The sequence below is a fragment of the Molothrus aeneus genome, chromosome 7 (genome assembly GCF_037042795.1).
Source record: "Molothrus aeneus isolate 106 chromosome 7, BPBGC_Maene_1.0, whole genome shotgun sequence".
Lineage (NCBI taxonomy): Eukaryota > Metazoa > Chordata > Aves > Passeriformes > Icteridae > Molothrus > Molothrus aeneus.
In genome coordinates this window covers 11,571,849-11,592,242 of record NC_089652.1, presented here as the reverse complement: position 1 = coordinate 11,592,242, position 20,394 = coordinate 11,571,849, and the positions used below count along the sequence as shown (strand labels likewise).

At 43.7% G+C, this 20,394-nt stretch overlaps 1 protein-coding gene across 1 annotated transcript in view; it reads left to right on the top strand.

Moving 5' to 3' along the window:
- The window catches only part of SATB2 (SATB homeobox 2), a 125,784-nt gene that overhangs the window by 78,763 nt on the left and 26,627 nt on the right, over positions 1-20,394 (top strand). Inside the window, exons 7-8 of the mRNA XM_066553508.1 lie at positions 7,495-7,707; positions 12,248-12,403. Coding sequence (XP_066409605.1) covers positions 7,495-7,707; positions 12,248-12,403 — 369 coding nt within the window. The remainder of the gene's footprint in view (positions 1-7,494; positions 7,708-12,247; positions 12,404-20,394) is intronic.

The following is a 20,394-nucleotide window of genomic DNA, read 5'->3' as shown; positions in this document are numbered from 1 at the left end:
CACTTTCTTTGGATTAAAGGAAGTAACAGCCTGAGGAGGAGGAGGAGGAAACTCCACCAGCTTCACATGTAGTGAAGTTTATGATGAAATCAACTGCACTGATTCTCCATGGTTAAAGGGATTTGGTCACACCTTGGCTGCAGGGGTGGTTTGAGGTGTAGGGGAACACAGGATTGATATTGGGTGTTGCCCCAACTTCTGGTGAAGCTGCAGGCAAGTCCAGGGTCCCGCAATGAGGAAGAGGGAAATAGCTCTTATAGGTGCTATAAACCTTCTTATAGGTGCTCCAAACCCTCTTATAGGTGATCGGTGACACCTTTGTTGGCATACAAAAGTGTTACTGGTCACCCATAAGAGAGTCTGGGGACTCTGACAGCAGGAGTGTGGTTGCTAAGGAAGTAAGGCTGTGGGTTGTGACTCCTTGTTTTAATTCTGCTTTCTTTGGCAAAATTCCCCCAAACAGGAGTGGGTTCAGAAAAGAGTCCTCTACAAGGCATTAAGGCCAGAAATATGGTTTGTTGAAATAACTGACTCTTCCACCTCTATTTGCTTGTGAGCCAAATCCTGGACAGAATTCCTTTTGCAAATAATTTTCCCTTTAACTCAAATGAGAGGAACACAAGGAGCTTTAATTCTCTGCCTGGTATCTAGTGAGACAGTCACGCTGCATTCATTGCTGTGGTGTCTGCCCCATTGTGCACAGACTTTCAATTAGCCAGGCTTCTGGTTTGGGTTTTTTGGGGGAGTTTTTGTTGGTTTTTACCCTCATAGAAAACTCTCTCTTATAGCATGAAACCCTTTCATGCTGCCTGCTTGTTTTATTCTTGGGTGTAATGTGGCACAAGCGGTGTTCTGTTGTACTCGTAGGAAGGAAGGCAGTCTGTAAGGGAAGTGCTTACTTTAATAAATTGCAGATTTTTCGTACATGGGATATTTGTTCCAACAGTGGGTTTTGCACTGCCCAAAATTTCAGTTTCAATTAACTAAATTGTATTCAATAGGCTGAATGAAAAGATCTTAAGTAGCATGTGAGTCAGGCTTTCAGAATGAGTGCTTGTAGGAGGTGGCTGCTGCCTGCTCAGCTGATGCACAGGAGTCCTGAGCCTTGGAGGCAAAGGCACAGATCTACAGTGTGCACAAGCTGTGTGTCTTTGCTCATTTCCCAGCATATTTCAGGATAAAGGTCTGACATGCATGTCATATAAATGGTGGCACTTTGTGACTGCAGGTGGTCGGTCTTTCTCTGCCTCCTTTTCCTCCTGCATCCACATTTTGATCCGCATGCACATCCTGTCTTCCCTCATAAAAACAGATACCATAATAAAAAAGAGGCTTTATTAAACTAATGCAATAAAGCCGTTTTCTTTGAGGATTTAAACACTTCATTTTTAATAATAAAAATCAAATTGTCATTGTTGCACCCTGTATAAGTTTTATTCAAATCAGCCTCTAAATGCTTTGTGCCTAAGCAGCTCTCTCCTGAGATGTATGCATTTTAGCATTAGTTAAATGAGTTTAAGAACAAGGCTCATACTCTGGCTGTAGGCACTGAATCTGAAGATCAGAAGATTTCTTCTAAATGAAGGACTGATGTGATGTGTACACTGAAGTGTGCTGGGTGACTGACTGTTGGTCTCCCATTCATGGAGAGTTAGTCTCAGTCAGAGTCCTTCAAGTTCTGAGGTTTGTAAAACTGATAAAAATGTAGCACCACACATTTTGACTATTGAGAAAGAAGAACTGGTCAGGGAACAGGGTGCAAAAGCACTTTTGCCTGATGGAAACAGTGACAGAATGGATATGAAGGTGCTTGGTTTGGCTAACCACTCAGATTTTTCCACTGATTATCTAAAGCAATTTTGTTCGGCAAAATTGGACTGGACACATTGCCAGGATAAGCATTTCTGATAGACTTCCAGCACTTCTGCTTCATATCCTAGCTGGAATTAGGAAGAGATGCAAGGGAATGGAAACAAAGCAGTGAGCATTTGAAAAGGAGCTTGCATCCCAAGAAACCTACAGGTATTTCATATAGAGGTTCTTGGTGAGTGCTAAATACTTAAAAGGCAAAGAGAAGTATTTCAGAATTGTTGAATGTTTGTTGAATCTTGTTCAGCCTGGAATACAATACTGAAGGTGAGACCTGGAGTAAATGCAGAGAGGCAGAGAGATGTCATGGTAAAATCCTGCCTTGATGTGAGAGAAACACAGTGGGTGGAAAAGCTTTATTCCTTGAAGGGTTGTGAGAAGTCAGTGCTTCTGCTGCAGAGCTCCTGGACTTACCTGCTGTCTCCAGCTTGCAACTGCAAGTAGGAGACAACTGTAAATATAAATAGTCATTTTAGCCTGGCAAAATCAAGTTTGTTTTTGTATGCTCAAGGTACAGTTATGATGTAGTTTGGTAGAAACATGTAGCTAACCAGGGGTTCCCTGGGTGCTGCCTTCCATGCTGGAAACAGGCCTTGTGTGCTGAGAGGGGACAGGTTGACATCACTGACCTCTAAGATCTACATGTTGAAATAGAATAAATCTCTATGTTTTCTCATCCTGCTCAGGGTCACATCTATCCCTGATGGAAAGCAGAATAGCTTTTCTATTGAGACTTGTCAGTATAAGTGCAGGGCTTAAAAATACTTGGAACTTTAAGCACTGCAGAAGCAATATTTTTCTGGTATTTCAGCATTTTCTCTGTTGCTCTTGGCCATAGCTGAAGTATGGAGAGGCACAAATAGACTGAAAGTCTGAAAAAGTGTTTATGCTTTTTCAGTCTTTCATATATATAATTTCCTTATACAGAACATATAAACTGAGGTTTAGCACATTAGTTGGGTTTATTTAAATTTTTGCCTTGGCCAGTATTTTGATTGTCCAAAGCCTGTTCTGAACCTCTTTAACATTAGTGCCTGGTTTTGTAGTCAGATGGCTTAGGTCAGCTTATAAGAGGGAGAGCATGACTTCTATCCAAGTAATTGAATGTGATGTGTGTGAGTCTCTTGCTCTGTGTGTGATGTGTGTGACTCTCTTGTGAGTCCCATGGCCCTGGACATCAAGGACACGACATCCTGGGCTGCACTCCAGCAGCGTGGTCTTGCCCCCAGCCAGATTGCTTTTCAAAAGTTCCATTGCAAAATTGTCCTGCCTTTGGTCACTGGTAGTGCAGTCTGCTGTCCCACTGAGCTCTCACTGCAACCCTTTCCAGGCCTTAGCAGGAGCCCTTTGGGAAGAGGGCACAGAGGCTTTGCTCAACTTCTGTGTGCTTTGGTCAAGTCTGGGTTTGTCTCAGAGGCTGCTCATTTGGTCCCTGGGTGTTGGAGTCACATGGAATAACACTCGCTCTACATTGCACTGCATCATCTCTCAGAAACTGCTTAAAAAAAGATTAGGTGCCAGTGAGGTTGGAGTTGTTTGTCCTGGAAATGCTGTAGTTAATAAAAATAAAAGAAGTTCACAAATGGGGTTTCATAGAAAAATGCAAAGCAAACCCCTGTGACAGTGACTTTGCTGGCCTGAGGGGACTGCGTTTCAGCTAGTTTGAAAAAACATGGTTAAAATTACTCCTGCCTTAAATAGATTCAGTGACTTTTTTGTTTTGATTGGATATGTGCTTTTTTTCTCCACCACAGGTATTATTTTTTTAAAGTCAATTATGGATCCAGTGTGTAATTTTAAAAATAGTGCAAGTTCCAAGGGTAAACCAGGCTGTGCAGAGCCCTTGTCTTAGGGCGATCACACCCCTCGTTTGCAAGCACAGCCTGTGTGAACATTAAACTTCATCAGTTGCCTCTTCAGCAGCCGGTTTAAAAATGATGCAGAGGAGTGGAAAAGCAAAGATATTATCAAGCTACATGTCCTAAAATGTATCCTGGGAGCTGTGTTCTATGTAGAAGATCTGTTTCGCTATTTAAAGTTATACTGAGACTTTCTAGTCCCTGAAGATGATCTTTTAGGTTTGCAGAATTGGTTACTCTGCAAACTGCCAATTTTTTTATTTTTATTTTTTAATACGTGAGATGTAAGTAAGTTGGAATGAGCTAATTTAGCCAATGGAATTTTATAAGAAATCTGTGAATGCTGTGGGTTTCCCTCCCTCACCCCCTCCAGTAGAAACATAATTTGGAGAAATGAAAACAGTCTCTGGCTGGCTTTAGGGCTTTCTCAAAAATAGAAACAGTAGGGTTTGTCTGGCTGGGCCGGTTTCCTCACCACACACCTGGTGTATATCACTTTAAAAAATACATTATGCCTCATTAAATTACAATTAAATGAAATCATGATCATTTGTTTTTCTGGAAGGAAGATGTTTTGCATATTGAAAGCCTAATTTGTTGCAGGTGACAAAAAGGCTGAACAGATTATTTAATATCACTTTATTTTTTATAATGTTGCTCACTGGTTAGTTTGCGTATACTTCAGTAGCTCAGAATTATATTATTGTCAACGCTATTGCTCTCAAGACACTTTATTTTATTATCCTCCCCTATCACTCAGCTATCTGCTGCTGCTGTTTACCGCTGTTGTTGTTTATCTTCAGTTGCAGGAGGACACGAGATTTGTCCCTCATGAGTCAGTTTTTTTATTAGCTCTCCTGCTGTTTACATGGTTCCTAAGCTGCCAAAGCACTTAGAGGAGCTGCAGAAAAACCCTCTTGGCAGCCAGGTTTCCTACCTGTGGGCCTGGAGCGGGGCACGGGGAGCAGGGCTCGCCCCTGCCAGCGGCTGCTGGGGAAGCAGCGAGACCCCCTGGAGCAGGTGCCTGCCTTAGGAGGAGAGGCTCCCAGCCTGCTGATGGAGCAGGCGTCCTGCAAAATACTGCTGTGTCCCTCTAGCAGCTCAGGCTGAGACCCTCGTGGGAGCAGCAGCGCAGGCACCAAATCTACAGCGGGAAAAGATGTTTGTGGTGATAAATCAGAGCCTGCAAGCACAAGGGTTGGTATCTCAGGCAGTGAGATACATCTTAGTGCCATGAGCAAGCCACTCATACCTGTGAGCCTCTGATTTACATACAGAGTCAATGACTGCATGGAAAAGTAATTGCTGGCATGCTTTCACGTATGTTTCTGCTCTCCATTTTTGAAATTGGACCATAAATTTAGTGAGGCTGAAATGGGAGGGAGAAAAAAACTGTTTCAGAGTCAGCTCCAGTAGCTTTCAGCTCCCTTTCTTTCAAACGAAACTCATTAATTTTTGAAGTTGAGTTTTTCTTCAAAAAAAAGTTTTATATACATATCCTTTCAAAGACACAGGGAATTAGAAATTTAGAGAATCGATGGAACCAATATTTCCTTTATTTTCTTCATTTAAAGATTTTTTTCACTCACTTCAGGGGAAATTTTAACAGGGACTTGCATTGGTCTTGGAATCATGCAGGTTGCGGCTTCAAGCTCCTGTATGTACTTTTTGGTTAACCTCCCCCAGCCTATGAGCCTTTCAACTTTACAAAGCTTTTCAAAATGTCCTTAGCTTCTCTGAGAAGTGGTAAACCCTGAAGAAGAAGCCAGATATGAGCATGCAGTTGTGTTGAGGTCACACAAAATACCAGAGGACAGCCCAGCACTGCTGGTTCCCAGAGAGCAGACCTTTTTCACCAGCCAGCTTCTCTCTAACATCCCACTTCTGAGTGGTGCTAACCATGCTTCCATTCTCAGCTTCAGTCCTTCTGGTGCCCACACTGATCATTGCAGAAAAACATAATTGGGAGTGTCTCAGCTTGATTATATAAATGAGAAGCTGAAAAGATGGAGCCTACCTTCAGGTTGTGTGTGGAGCTTGCTTTAGAGCACAGCACTTGTGGTATAAACTCTGCTGAAGTAGAGGTTTCACATGTGTATTTTAGTATAGGTGTTGAATGGCAGATAAATGCAGGTACAGGTACGTCATTTATTGGTCAGTTGGTTTTCTGAGGAAGACTGGTAAATAAGGTCAGTATATACTAAAAATGTTGGTGTTTGGTTAATTGGCCAACTGTAGTGACAGTGCTTTTAGCAAGGCTTTTTGAAAGAGGCTGTCTGATATGGAAGAAAATAAATGAAAACTAAATACTACAGGGCTTGGGGTATGTGGCTGCTTTCTAGTAACATTTTTCTGACAAGAAAGGAGTAAGCCTTGCCTGTCCTTGGACCCTTGCCTGGGTCCTGGCTGTGAAGTAACTGCAAAACACTCGTGTCAGCAGCCACAGCGGGGCCGTGTCGGGGCCAGCAGGGTCCCTGTGCTGCTGAAGTGCTCCTCTCCCAGAGGAGCCCTCCAAGGTGAGCCCACCAGCTCCCACTGGGATTTCACAGGGCTTCTGTGGCCAGCGTTCCTGGGAGCAGCAGTGCAGCCTGTGGGTGACAGGGGAGCAGGAGCAGTGTCACATGGCTCAGGGAAGCAGATTGGCAGAATAGCCTTTTGAAATAATGAGCACATCGAATTGCATGTTAACAGTAAAGATATCATTTTGATATGTTACCTTAAGATGTAAGTAGCCTTGATGGACAGAAATGCTCCCTCTCTGCTTCCTTGCACCCCAGTACATTAAAACAGGAATAGTTCAGAAATTTGCTGTTCCTGCTATTTGGAATGAAGTCTCAGTTTGTGAAGTGTCGGATATGAGGGAGTGCCTGGGGGAAGCTGGTGGCACATGCTGTGTCCTTGGTAGTTTCTGTGGGCCCTGATCCAGACTTGTGTGTTGTGCCTTTAACTTTTAGATAATCCGTGGAACTATTGAGTGTGAGTGCATACTCTTACACATAAATTTAATCCCATCATTAGATGTAAGCCTCTTTTAATGACATTTTATCTCTCCAATTCTTTTATTTTTTTACTCTTTAATTTTTAGAAATGCTGTGTAATGGCTTTTGTAAAAGCTAGATTAATGTGATGTTCATTCACAGTTGCAATGTGAAGCCTGTGGTATTTTAAAATGAGGCATGAAAGAATGGGTTAAATCCCTGAAGCTAGATTCGAAGGTTTTATTATTGCTTCATTTTTCTCCTTTCAGAAATGACTGTCCAAACTGAAATGAGCGGACTGTAACATCAAAACCCAGCCAAACATTTTTCTTTATAAACCTCCTGCACTGTTTAAATGTCGAAACTAAATTTACCAACCTTAGCAGATTTGTCAAAGATGAACAGGATTGCCAAGCGTTCCCTGCTTCAAGTAAAAAGAGAAAAAGAGAGAGAGAGAGAGATCTAACAGCTCCTAAAATATTTGCAGCAAGCACCTGGTGATAACTGCAATTTCTTCTAACCAGTGCATCTACCTTCCTATCCAGCATCTCCATACTCAGAAGCTTATTACTGTGCCAGAATAGGACAGTCCCAAAATAAACCCCAGCCCCCAGAAGACAAACACTTTCCTACAAAATATCCCCTCAGGGAGAGCCCATGAGATTCTGATGTAGATTCTCAGTATTGCAACCCAGCTGGTTACACTAAACAAATTTTTAAAAACCAAAGAAACCCATCAACGCATGACTGGCTTTTTTTTTTTTTTTTTTTTTTTTTTTTTAAACCAGGGTTTGTTGTCAGAAATCCTGCGTAAAGAAGAAGACCCTAGGACAGCTTCCCAGTCCCTCCTGGTAAACTTACGGGCAATGCAGAATTTCCTCAACTTGCCTGACGCGGAACGGGATCGTATCTATCAGGATGAGAGAGAGAGGAGTATGAACCCAAACGTGAGCATGGTGTCTTCAGCTGCCAGCAGCCCAAGCTCCTCCAGAACACCCCAGGTAAGATGCAATCCTTTGCTGCGTGTTTGTTGTCCAGATAATTCCAGGAGTTTCTTTCCACCCTTGCCCTATCTGTTGCTCCCTTTGCCCACATGAGTTGTGGAAAATCTTTTGTAAGATTTTGTAGTGGCTGTTAAGAGACATTTAGTGGATGTCAGCAAGACACTGTGATGATCATTCTATCTTTAATCAATACCATGAGGCAAAAGATTATGTAGCATTAGTGCCTGAGGAGTGCATGTGGGCATTACATGCAGGCTGATGATATATGTCCATTAAATGGCTATTATAGAATATATTATATGGAAAGACAGTGCATGTAGCTTTTTACCTGTGTTGATTACATTCTTCAGAGCACAGGGAATTTCTGGGCTTCTGGTTCATATATGTTGCCATAAAAGTGTCTAGTGAACAGAGGTCGATAGTGCATTAGATGGATGTTGTTAGAAAATACTGTGCTCCATATTCTGCATAGGAGATCATGGTCCCTGCATTAGAAATTTTTACAAGCAAATGTTTGAGGTACAGAAACTGGAGATGGACAGTGTGCTGGGAAGGAAGATGATGCTTACAGCTCCCAAGCAGCTGTTATCTCATTCACTTAACTGCATGTGTTTATTAATGTGCTCTTGCCACCCACTCTTCCCTGGGTAGGTTGTTCTTTGCACTAAGAGGGAGCATCCACAAACTACACTGTAATAGTCACCCACCCCTTGTACCAGGATGATGCAGCCCCACACGTGTACTCTGCAAAGTGAGGGTGCTTGTACAGGGCTGCTGATGAATTCCTATCTTGACATTTGCTTAACTTGAGTCTGAAGTTTCTAACAGTACAGACATGATGTGTCAGCTCTAGCACTTAACTGATCTTTAGTAAATAGGCCCGTATAACCCTTCTAATAATATCAATGATCACTTCTCATTGCATTCTCTAGTCACAGCTGCTAAAAGTAAGCAATCAAGCACTGCTGGGGGAGTGAAGTTTTACATTCAAACTGACCATCCTTAGAGAAGGTGTGTTGATTTTGTAGAAACTGTTGAGGTTGTTCAGTTTAACCCAGACATGTAGGTGCACTTCACCGAATATGTGATGTAAAGAACTGTTTTCATGAAAGCAAGTTTATCCTGCCAACCCAAATTTGGCACTGAATTTTCATTACATAGGAAACTCATTGTATGCTCCTTATCTTTTATAGTTACCTTTAGGTGAAAATAAACATATAGAGAGATTTTAATAGTGGGTACACTATTTTACTATTTAAATAGTGTAGCCACTTTCTGCATTGGTATCAATTCATTAAAGAAATAGCTTAGTCCTGCATACATTTATTGCAATAGGTTTTGTACTAGAATCAAGCACCAAAAGAAAATTGAGAGTTTAGATGCAATCTGGTGAGAAAAAAAAAATGGGAACTCTTGCCCCATTTTATCCCTGTGTTGAAATATGCCATTTTCCCATGCTCTAGCCACAGCCAGAGCATGATTTAAAAGAATGGATTTTTTTGCCTGCCTTTGTAAGAGCTAAATGTTGCTAAAAAGCCATAGTCTAGAAGTATAAACCAGCACATATTTGCCTTATTTCAGTTCAAAGAATCCAACAGAGTTTTCTGAGGTTTTTGATCAGCAAAAGCAGCACACAAAGGTTTGTGTACCCAGTGCTTGCCTTGTGCCCGCTGTGTAACATTTCCCCAGCCCTCAGAGGGCCAGCACCAGTCAGCACAGGTGCTGTTTTGACAACTTGGACACCTCTGCAAATGAGGCTCTTCCCAGCTCCCGGGCAGGCAGCACGGCTACTCTGCTTCCCCATATGCCTGCTCTGAGTTCTGACGAGACAAACGCCATCCTCGCAGGCAGCAGCTACCCAGACAGCTCCCTAACCTACCCTGCAGCTCTGGGGTGCTCTGGGGCAGCAGGGGTAGGAGCTGTACCAGCCTTGCAGGAACTGTGTCAGTGTGCCAGAGAAGGTGATGGAATGGCAATTGGAGACGTGGTTTCCATAGATACCGATACCCTGCAGCAAGGCTTTTGGGATTGAGTGTGCTGGCTGGGAGAGGAATGGCAGATACCTGTGGAAGTGCTCGTGCTGGGGCTGTCATGCAGGCAGGTGTAAGGGCATGCAGAGTAACCCAGCTCAGCTCTCTGTGACTCTGAGCCAGCCCTAAGCCACCCTTTTGTGATATCCCTGGCTCAGGACCTACCTCAAGGTGAGAATGAGAGATTAATCCAGAAAATGGGGTCCAGTTGCTGTGGGGAAGATGCTCTGAGCTGTTGGGAGTTGTTGTATGCACACAGAACTCCAGCAGTAAGGGGCTGGGTTGCAGTGCTCTGACACTGTGGTTGCAAACACTTTTTCTTTTTTTTCCCCACTGTTGTCAATAAGATGTTTCAGTAGTGTCAAACTCCTTCTAAATATCAAGACCAGCTTTGAATCTAGACTTCTAACATTAAATACTTTATTTTAATGACTTTTGGTTGGTATTTGCCCTTCCTATTTTGGTGATTAAATAAAAAAGCAGCTTTCAGGGTGTGCAGGGCAGGCTTTTTCCTGACATGTGGCTGTGGACCTAGAAGTGTTGGAGATTCATGCAGGATGGAGTTATATTTTAAATCTTTCTTTTACATGCTAATTTTGTTCTTCTCGGGATCTCAGACATCCATAAGAGCCTTTGAGGCCATGGTGGCCTTAGCTGCTGTGCTAGCCAAAGGCTCCAGTGCCTGGGAAGACTTTTTTATACCCAACAAATCTCCATTAAATCAGTCCTGACAGACTTGGACAGTCCTCCTTTCCATGAACTCTTTTTCTTACATTTCCCACAATTGCCCTAACTCTCACCTATCTGTAAGCATTGAATTTCAGAGCAGGGTGTCCCTGTGGGTCCCTGTGTTGCACTGTACCCAGCTCATGGCCTGTTGTTGGCAGTGGCTTAGCCCTGGCCTCCTGGGCCATGGTGGCTGGGCTCTGCCCCAGCTGGTGTCCAGCTGCCTCTGCCTGCACACGGGGCTAGCCTCAGGGAACAGGAAAATCTTATTCCCTTTCTGTGTGTGTCCTGCCTGTGTCAGGCAGGGAGCAAGCCCAGAGCAGTGCCTGCTGAGCCTGGAAAGGGAGAAGACACAGGTTGGTTAAGGCTTTATCTCAAAGTCGTAAGGAAGAGTGATTAGTCTAGTGGGTTGTTTTAACTGATTTTGGCTCCATTATTAATGTGACCCCCATACAGAAGTGATGTCAGGAAGAAGAAGATTTGGAGTACAACAAAACAGAAGAAATTCAGAAGGTTTGGTTTTGCCTAGTTAACCTTCCTATTAACAAGTAAACATTTGAGCATGTCTGCCTAGTTAAAAATTAACATTAGATGTACTTTAGCAAATGTCCACTCTGACGCAAAAACAGGATCCATCTGAAAAGGTTCATAATTGGGCCAAATATGAGGGTCACTGGGGGTGTATGTGTGGTTTGGGTCTGTTGGGAACTGTGAGCTTTGCCATTTAGGTTGTGTGCCTAAATGTCTCAAGACAAAACAGAGATTTTGTATCAGTAACCCACATTTCCCTTAAAATGTTAAGGGGTACAGTGATCAGCCCTGGTATCTCTCTTCTTTCAGCCCAGGAAGGTAAATGAGATCTGTCTCCAGGGGAGACACCCAGCAGCACACTGCCCTCACTCCCTCTCCTGCCAGTGCATTCTGGGGACCACCAGTCCAGGGGGCTTTAAAATGGACATCCTGTAGCAGTCTTCTGGGCTGTATTGACAGAAGCCTTGCAGGGGTAGTCCAGCCCAGGGAAAGCACTGGCAGCATCTTTTATTGTCCTTCATTTGTCACAGAGGCTGATGGGAAATCATTCAATTAAAAGGAGTGCAGTGGAATACACAAAATCTCAATATGAGTTTAGGAGAATGAGGGCAGCACATCAAAGGCATGCCAAAGCCCAGCTTTATGAAATGATTTTTTTTTCCATTTCCACTGATTTCCTAGGTGAAATTAGGTGACTGTCTGGCTAGCATAATGATGATAAGGCTGGGAAACCATACATACTCCAGTGACATACGTATAGTTTTAATAAAGGATGAGGGAGACTTGAGGGAGTGCATTAAATTGAGTAATAATTTATTATTTAGAGACCTCTACCCATTTACTCATTTTTTCTGGGAGAATTGGCTCTTCCTCCAAGGTGTAGGCCACTTCTAGAGAGAGGGGGAGAAGGTAGAGCCTGGTGGCTGTGCTGCAGTAGCTGGCTGGCAAAGCCAATGTCAGTGTGTGCCTGCAGCCCAGTGCCCCAGCTACCTATCCTGTTGTTGAGCTGCTCAATAAACATGCTGGGAGAGGGAGAGGGGGAGGCTTGACAGGGCCTTGCATGTCCTATAGGAATGCACTGCAATTATTTCCAATCACAATTAACCTGATTAGAATAATGGACAGGAAGTGTCCCTCTGTAGCTAATGCAGTTTGGCATCAGCTGACTGAAATCCTTTGATAATTTCTGCACAGATGGCTGGGCTGAAAGCAGCACTTTTTTAATTATTATTTTCATGGTCTCTTGGTAGGCCAAAACCTCGACACCAACAACAGACCTCCCCATTAAGGCGGACAGCGCCAACGTCAACATCACAGCTGCCATTTATGATGAGATCCAACAGGAGATGAAAAGGGCCAAGGTATCTCAAGCTCTGTTTGCCAAAGTGGCTGCCAACAAAAGTCAGGTGAGTGGTATAGGGGATTTCATTGTTGTGAGGCTTTGTGGGGTTTTGTTTTTAAAGCAAGCGCTGGGTTTGGGACTAGATCCATCTCTTCCTCCTACCAATAAAATTACATCTGTTCCTACCATAATAATAATTTTCATCTCTGGGGAACCTGTCATGTTTGGCTTTTGCCTGCTTAAGTGGTTTCCTTTTCCCTTTTAAAAGTGGCTGAGGAAAGGGTCAGTTCACAGCCAAGCTTTTTCTCCCTTTTTGTACAAACATGTCTGTCTTTTCCCACGTGTGGTATATAACTTACACCTCTGCTAGTAGGACAAGGAACTTCCAAAATGGTGGTATCCTACTCATTCAGCAGGTAATGAAATTGCTTTCTCAAGTGGTTAACTGAGGGAAGGCAATATCAGGCAGGTGTTTCCTTTTTAGCATGTTGTATGTGCTGCATACGGTATTGCCATGTGAATAATTCACATTGGATCCAATCATTTTTACAAAAAGGCATGAGAAGGCACTGCAGTGAGTTCTGCTGGATTCATTTCTACCTTGGGTGTAAAAAATACATGTGAGCAAACCTAGGTCAGGGTGAAATTCTTGAAGAGAATCCATTAATTTAAAAATTTCATCCAGCTCTTAAAAAAAATATAATGCACCAGAAGGGATTTTGTGGAAAGGAGGACAGATTTTTTTGAAGGGCAGCAAGTGGATTGTTGGAAGGAATTGAAGGGCAGCAAGTGGATTGTTGGAAGGAATTGTTTACTCAGTGAAAAGAGCTTCTTCTGATCCTGGATGAAATGATTCAGTTCATCAAGGAGAGGGCATCAGTATGCACACAGAAAATGCACAAATGTGCACGTGACAATGAGAGAGTGGGATAGAAGTATCTAGGTGCATGCACTCTGAAAAACACACACTTCCCTCTGTGCAGGGAAACAACATTATAGTAATTAAAGCAGATGTAAAATAAGCAGTTGAAAGGCATATAAAGAAAGCATCAAAGGCTATCAAAGCACATGGGAAAGCCTTGTCCTTCTTACAGGTATTTTTTTGTGTCCTGACACATGGAGATCTGATTAATTTTTCCTTCTTAATGTAATAATTTATTTTCTTTGCATTTTGCTTTCTCTTGTCAGGATAAAGGGGTCACAGTCCCTCTAACCCCCAAACCAAATCCCAGGCTCAGTATGAAATACATAAAAGGAAAATACCATGGAACCCTCTTAAACTGTTAAATGCATAAAAATCTCATGTACCACATGGCAAAATATAATGAGAACTGGAGCTGTTAAACGAATAAAGCTGTTAAAAGCATAATGCCACTTGGCACAACTACTGTGCATTTAACGGTTTTCCACTGTGTAATAAATGACATATGTGGTAAACGTGCAGTAAATATAAAAACTGCACAATTGATTTTGCAAACGTGCCCCTTATTCTTTGCTCCATGCAGATATCAAAGTTCCACCCAGAATCCAGACTGGACAGCTTTTAATAAGGAGTGTTTTAACACAGACCGAATGCCAGCCTCTCTGAGGTTTGGCTTAAAATTGCCTGCAAGCTTCCTGTCATTATACCCAGAGGCTTCTTGAAATAGAGAGGGACTGAACCACCCAACAATAATTTGGGTGGCTCACCAGCTTTGGTCTGTGCCAGCTTGAGTGCACTTCTCTGGCAGCATTGCACACCAGCGCCAAAACAAAAATAAGATCTGTAGTCTTTCACGTGGAAAAAAAGCAGGGCAGATTTTGAACACCAGATGCAAAAGGTTAAGAGCAGGATCCACAAATGTTACTGTTTAAAGCAGAGTTACTGCACATAAAGGTTTTGTTTCTTCAGCAGCAGTGAATAAAGAAGTGTTTCTGAGGCTGATGTTTCTTTTGTTTCGCAGCCTTGCCAAAGCAGTTCTGGCTCCCTGGGATGGCCCAGCATTCGCCATGCTGAGATGTCATAGCGCTCTGCTGGAGCATGAAAGTGGTTTATGGGGACACTGGAAGGCAGGGACAGAGGAAGTCACAGCCAAGAACCACAGTGTTCAGGGCCACCCCCTGCCTCAAAGCCCACCTGTGTGCCTGCCCCTGGCCCGGCTTGGTGTGCCTGTGGTGTCCTGCCGCTGGCTGGGGAGCTCTGTGGCCCGGAGAAGTGCCAAAAAGCAAGGACACAGCTGCCTGCATGGGGGAGAGCCATGGTGGCATGGTCAGCCTTAGGTCTGGCTTGCATGCAAACTAGCAGTTGGGTGTTCCCAGTGCTTTGCACAGGCCAAGCTGTGCCAGTTGTGGGAATTTCTGGTGCAAATGCTGCTGATTTCAGCAGCTGAGTTACATGGTGGGAAGCGCTCATTGAAAACTGCCCATGTTTGCAGAAGAGAGAGTTTGAAAGGGGGGAAAAAAGAGCTAGTCTGAGGCTTTGCTTGGACTCTCCGCCAAGGTTCGTTCACTTGCTATTCTCCACAGGCCTGGCTTGTGTTGTGTTGGCTTCCTCTATTATTCCCTCACCCCAGACTACTGAGAGGCTTCCAGTTTGCTAACAAGGCATGTGTTATGTTGGGCGCTGCTGTTCTGTCAACAGCAATCCACGGTGCTGTGAGATCTTCACAGTTTTAGCAGGCACTGAATCTCCGACAGGGATGTTTTGACATTTTATACGCAGGGCTGTGTGTCATGTACCCGAGGGAACATCCAGAGGCTACAGAGACCTCCTTTCCTCTTCTGTCTCTGTACAGGAAGAGCGGTACCCACTGAGAACAGTTATTGCAAGAGGCATCATCTACTGGTGGAGTTAATTGATCTCTAATTTAACAAGTAACCATCTTCATTTTTAAGTCATGGCAGTGTCTCAGCAACTGAAGAGAAAGGCAGTTTCTAGAAACTGAGGTTGCAAATCACAGAGCTCACAAGTCAACATAAAGGAAAGTTTCAGGGCCTTATGGAGGTACCAAGGTAGTATGGTGAGAATTCTTTAAGGGAATACACCTTCATAAAGATTTCAAGCCATTCATTTTAGACACTGACTTATTCGTCACTTATTCATCTCATATGCATTTTATTCCTTGCAGCTTATATCTAGATCTTTTTAGCCTTTGTGAAGTGCTGTGCATCCCTTTGTATTTTTTAAGCCAGCAAGAGCTAAGAGCTCAGTGCCCTCACAATACATCCTCCAAAGCTGCCCTCTTATTTTAGTTGTCAGCTCTTAGGGATGTACCAATGGACAGCAGGATTGTCTGGGGATACTGCCTGCTAGTGCCCTTCTAGTGGCTAAACCTGGGAGCTGTATTAGTGCATTGGGAATGTTTCTGAGTGTGGCTGAAACACCAGGGTTTGGTTTCTGGTCTACACTTCAGGCTGCCCTGGTTGTACTTAATTCACGAGAAGACAGGTTTCTGGTGTGCTCTTTCAGAGAGCTTTGGTGGCCTTTTGTGGCAGAGCTGAGCAGTGGGACAGACAGAGACTTTGGATTGTTTTTGGATTGTTGGTTTTACAGCTGGCTTCTACATTCAATTCCTCAACTGCTCTAGAGTACAACTCCAGGAAAACCCTTTCCCCATGACTGTGTGACTCTGGTGCTGCTGCACAGCATCACCCCTTTGACCTCTGCTAGTGAGGGTCCTGTCAAAGGCTGTGCTGTGCTCAGCAGATTTTTTTTTTCTTAGTGTTTGCAAAATGGGTAGTAGGAATGTCGTTCTGTTTGTAGTAAACAATGACTATCAAAATAAATAAATAGTGGGCACTGATGGCCAGAGCCATTGTTGACAGTCTCAGGGAGGGCAGAGTTTGTATTGAACATGGAGATCAAACTTCCCACAGCTCTGCCAGGGTAAGAGACTCTTAATCAGCCTGGGGTGGCATAGGGAAGCATGTTGCTGGGGATCAGCCCTGGGAAGGGCAAATGGAACCTCCACCAGTCCAGTGAAAACAAAAAGTATAGCCTTGAAACTGAAATTCCAGTTCAAGAGACTGGAGTTTATTCCAGTTGGACCACAGTAAAGCAAGAGAGACCCCTTGGAGCAACATTTGAAAAAATGTTAAGCTACCAAGGATCAGTCTCTGTATTAATATTTTTATCCTGTTGAAAAGCAAGCAAACAAACAATAAACGTGGTGAGAGTTAAGAGTTTGGGGGCAGAAAAGCCCTGCAGTTGAGGCCCTTGTGGTGAAAAAAAACCCCAGGCCTATGGGTGAAAATCACTATGATAATTCTTTGCCTTTCCTCTGACTTTCCTTTTTCATGTCAAGATTCCTGCCTCATTTCCAGTTCTCTGGCCAAGGAGGGTGTTTGCCCACAGCAGGTGGGAGTCTACCCCATGGCTACCTTCCCATGCCCTTATCTCCTGCTCATCCTCCAAAAGGGAAGTACGGGAACTGCAAGAGGAATGAGCAGTGGCACTTTGAGGAAGGATTAGCTTTAGAAACCCTTAATTTCATCCCTTCCTCTGTTTTCTTCCCAACTTACATTCCCTTGTATTCATTTGATAGGATGGGATGCCTTCTCTCTCCCATTTAGCTTATAATAGGTGTTTTATTGGCCTTAAACTAATTAGCTTGCAGTGATGATGAACAGCAGCTAGAAAAAGCAGCTGGTGGTGAAGATGTGGAGTGTGTATTGTGTGTGCATACAGGGCATTTCTTACAGCCTTATCTCAGTGCCTTCTTTATGATGCTTTGAATCTCTACAGCTGGGGTGTATCTGTTGTGCTGATATGTTGATGTTCTTGTCACATATGGAGGAAATGCAGAAAGACATTTCTCTCCTTGACTGAACTTAGAATTTCTTCTATGTATCTTTAGACTAGAGCTTATTTTTCACAGACTTGTATATCACAGTGTAACCCCATCCAGGACAAGTGAAGTGGGCCCATATGAACCTCATGGGGTTTGACAAGGCCAAGTACAGTGTCCTGCACCTGGGTCAGGGCAACCCCAGTATCAGCACAGGCTGAGGGATTAAGGGATTGAGAACAACCCTGCTGAGAAAGACTTGGGGATGCTGGTAGGTGAAAAGCTGGTAAGGAGCTATAGAAGTGCACTCTTAGCCCAAAAGGCCAACTCTGTCCTGGGCTGCAGTCAAAGCAGCGTGACCAGCAGGTTGAGGAAGGTGATTCTGACCCTCTGCTCTGGTGAGCCCCCCTCTGGAGCACTGCATCCAGCTCTGGGGTCCCCAGCTCAGGAGGGACTTCAACTTGTTGGGGCAAGTCCAGAGGGGGCCACAAAAATGATCAAATCGCTGAAGCACCTCTCCTGTGAAGTCAGGCAGAGAGAGTTGGGGCTATTCAGCCTGGACATGGAAGGGTCCAGGGAGCCTTCATTGCAGCCTTTCAGTACTTAAATGGGGCTTATTTATCCAGGCCTGTTGTGACAGGTCAAGAGTAAATGGTTTGAAACTAAAATAGAGTACATTCATACTAGATATATAAGGAAGAAACTTTTTACAATGAGGGTGGTGAAACACTGGGGCAGGCTGCCCACAGAAATGGCAGATGCCTCATCCCTTTAAACATTCAGGTTGCTCTGAGTCCAGCCTGATCTATTGAAAATGCCCCTACTCATTGTAAGGGGGTTGGACTAGAGACCTTTAAAGGTCCTTTCCAACCTAAACTATCTGTGATTCTGTGACAGCATCTGCAGCAATGCATTGGCCTCTCAGCAGCTGAATGAATAAGGGACAGTTGTGGAGCTGGGACTTTGCTCACAGAGCCCTTGGCAGACCCAGGAGCTGATGGTGGGCTGCTTGCCCTAACCACAATCCCACACTTCCTCTCTAGTGTGGGGAGAAGCCAGTTTGAACTTGGAATGCTGGATATTTCCTCATGCACAGCATCTTTCCCTCTGAGGCCGGGAGCTCTAAGCAGACTTGGTGTTCCCATGAACCTAAGGTACTTTAGGACTCATGTCTCATTCCCTTTTTTTTCTTATAATTTCATGCTTTATGAGGCTAGTGAGAAACTGGCCCTCATGAAAGTGCTTTGCATTTTCTGGGGAGGAAAAGTACCAAGCATTTCAGAAAATCCAGACTGTTGAGTGATTAACCTTGAACTATATCAAAATTCTCCAAGTAAAGCTTCTCAGGTTCAGTCCCCCTCCCCCGGCCCTCATCAAGAATTCATTGAAGTCATGACAGAACTCTCCATTACAGTTAGTCTTTTATCCATTTCAGCTTTCTTGATTAGGTTATCTTGAATCATTAGGGGGTTTATTTATTTTAATAGACACTTATTGGATTCATGGTAAGAGAGTTTGGCGACTAAGGAACAAGAGCTGAATATTATCTAGCTCATTTTGCACTGTGGAGTCCCAAACTAAGCAGAGAGAAGAGATGCTGGGGAAGTTTGGCCAGAGGACTCCTGTGATCCCATGTGGGAAGGGAGCCTTCTCTGAAGAGTGCATTTCTTTACTAATCTTTCAAGACTTGCGTCAATCATTGCTGCTTTTTTTTCCTTTTGTCACATATGTTGACATTTTCTGCACTGATGATGTGGGTGAGGAAACGGCCTTTTACATTTATTTTTGAGATTTATTCCTGAGTCAGTCTTACTAAAAACCTCTTCATTTGCCTACTCATGCTTTCACTGGAGACCCTAGAAAATGTCAGTGCAGACGACTAACTGTATTGTTATTATTGTTATTATTGTTATTAATTTTAATGTAAGTGCAGGGAAACACAAGGTCAGTTAAGCTGCAGGTTTATCCATGCTCAAAGCAGAACAGCTGCCTGTGACTAAGTCACCGTGGACACCCAACTGCCACCTCCTGCAGTGGCTTTTGGCAAAGTGTAAACATGGGCCTGTACTCCAGCATGACTGTGAGCCTGAGCTCTTCCCATGTGCCTTCTTTGTCCTTGGTCAGAAATGTGGTCCTTGGCAGGCCGCAGGACAGCAGATCTGCAGGAAGCAGTTTTGGGGGTCAGTGTGTTTGTGCACATCTGTACTGAGTGCTGGAAAAACTGACCTTACTGTAGTCTGGTACGTCTGGCTGCCCTGCTCCAGGGTAAGCCCAGCAAAAGTGAAAGGGTCAAGCTGCTAACAGGGCTCTGGGATAAGTGACAGAGATATGGCTCAGGATTGCTGCACCCAGCTCGCTGTCCTTGAGAGGGTTTGAGGGCGCCAAGCCTCACACTTTGGTGTTCTAAGCATGCTTTTTCTTTAGCAGCATATAAGCACAATGGGAATGACTGGCTTTCTGCAGATTTTTGTTGTTGTTTGCTTAGCTATGTGTAAATGTATTTGATTGGAAGACAGAGAGGTTAAAAATAGGACATTATTATGATACTATTTTTTTAATCAAACAAAATGCTTAGAAAATGTTTATCTTGTCTCATGAGAACAACAAAAACAGAGGCCACCACTTCTCTGCAGCTCTCTTTAATGAGCTAAATTGGGCTGCATTCTTGATGCCTCTAGAAGTTTTGGGGTGAAATAAAGGAAGTTCTGAGCAGAATTCCTTGAAACCACAAGCCCTGGGTGTGCCTGAATGTAGAGCCCAGAGCATCCTTTAATTGTGCTGTTTTTCCTCCTCTTATTTTTAATGGAAGACATTCCCATTTGAGAACCTTAGAAGCTGACATTAAGGGCTGGATTCTGCCACCCATATTGACACTGGTGTGTATCAAGCTCTCTGGTAGCTCTGGCAGCCGGGGGGCTGTTTGTGTGGTGGAGCGAGACCTGTGATGTGCAGAGGAGGCAGGACCAGAAACACAGTGTATTACGGGCCTGGGGAGGAGTGTAGTATTAGTTAGATTTTTCAGAATATGTTCACAGAAGTTGTATTTACTTGCAATGCAGTGAGCTCAGATGCTGTGGGTGAGTGGAGGAAAAGGTGGTGAGATAGTGTCTCTTTCACTTTTCCTTCTTCATGCCAATAAATGTAGCTATAGATGAAAATTCACTGTGAATGGCTGTAGCTCCAAAAGTTTCTGTATGTTAGCATTTCTTAAATGAAATAATTCTCCTGGAAAGCTCTGTGTAACATACACAGACCCCAAAGAAATAAATAAAACAAAATTTAAAAATTG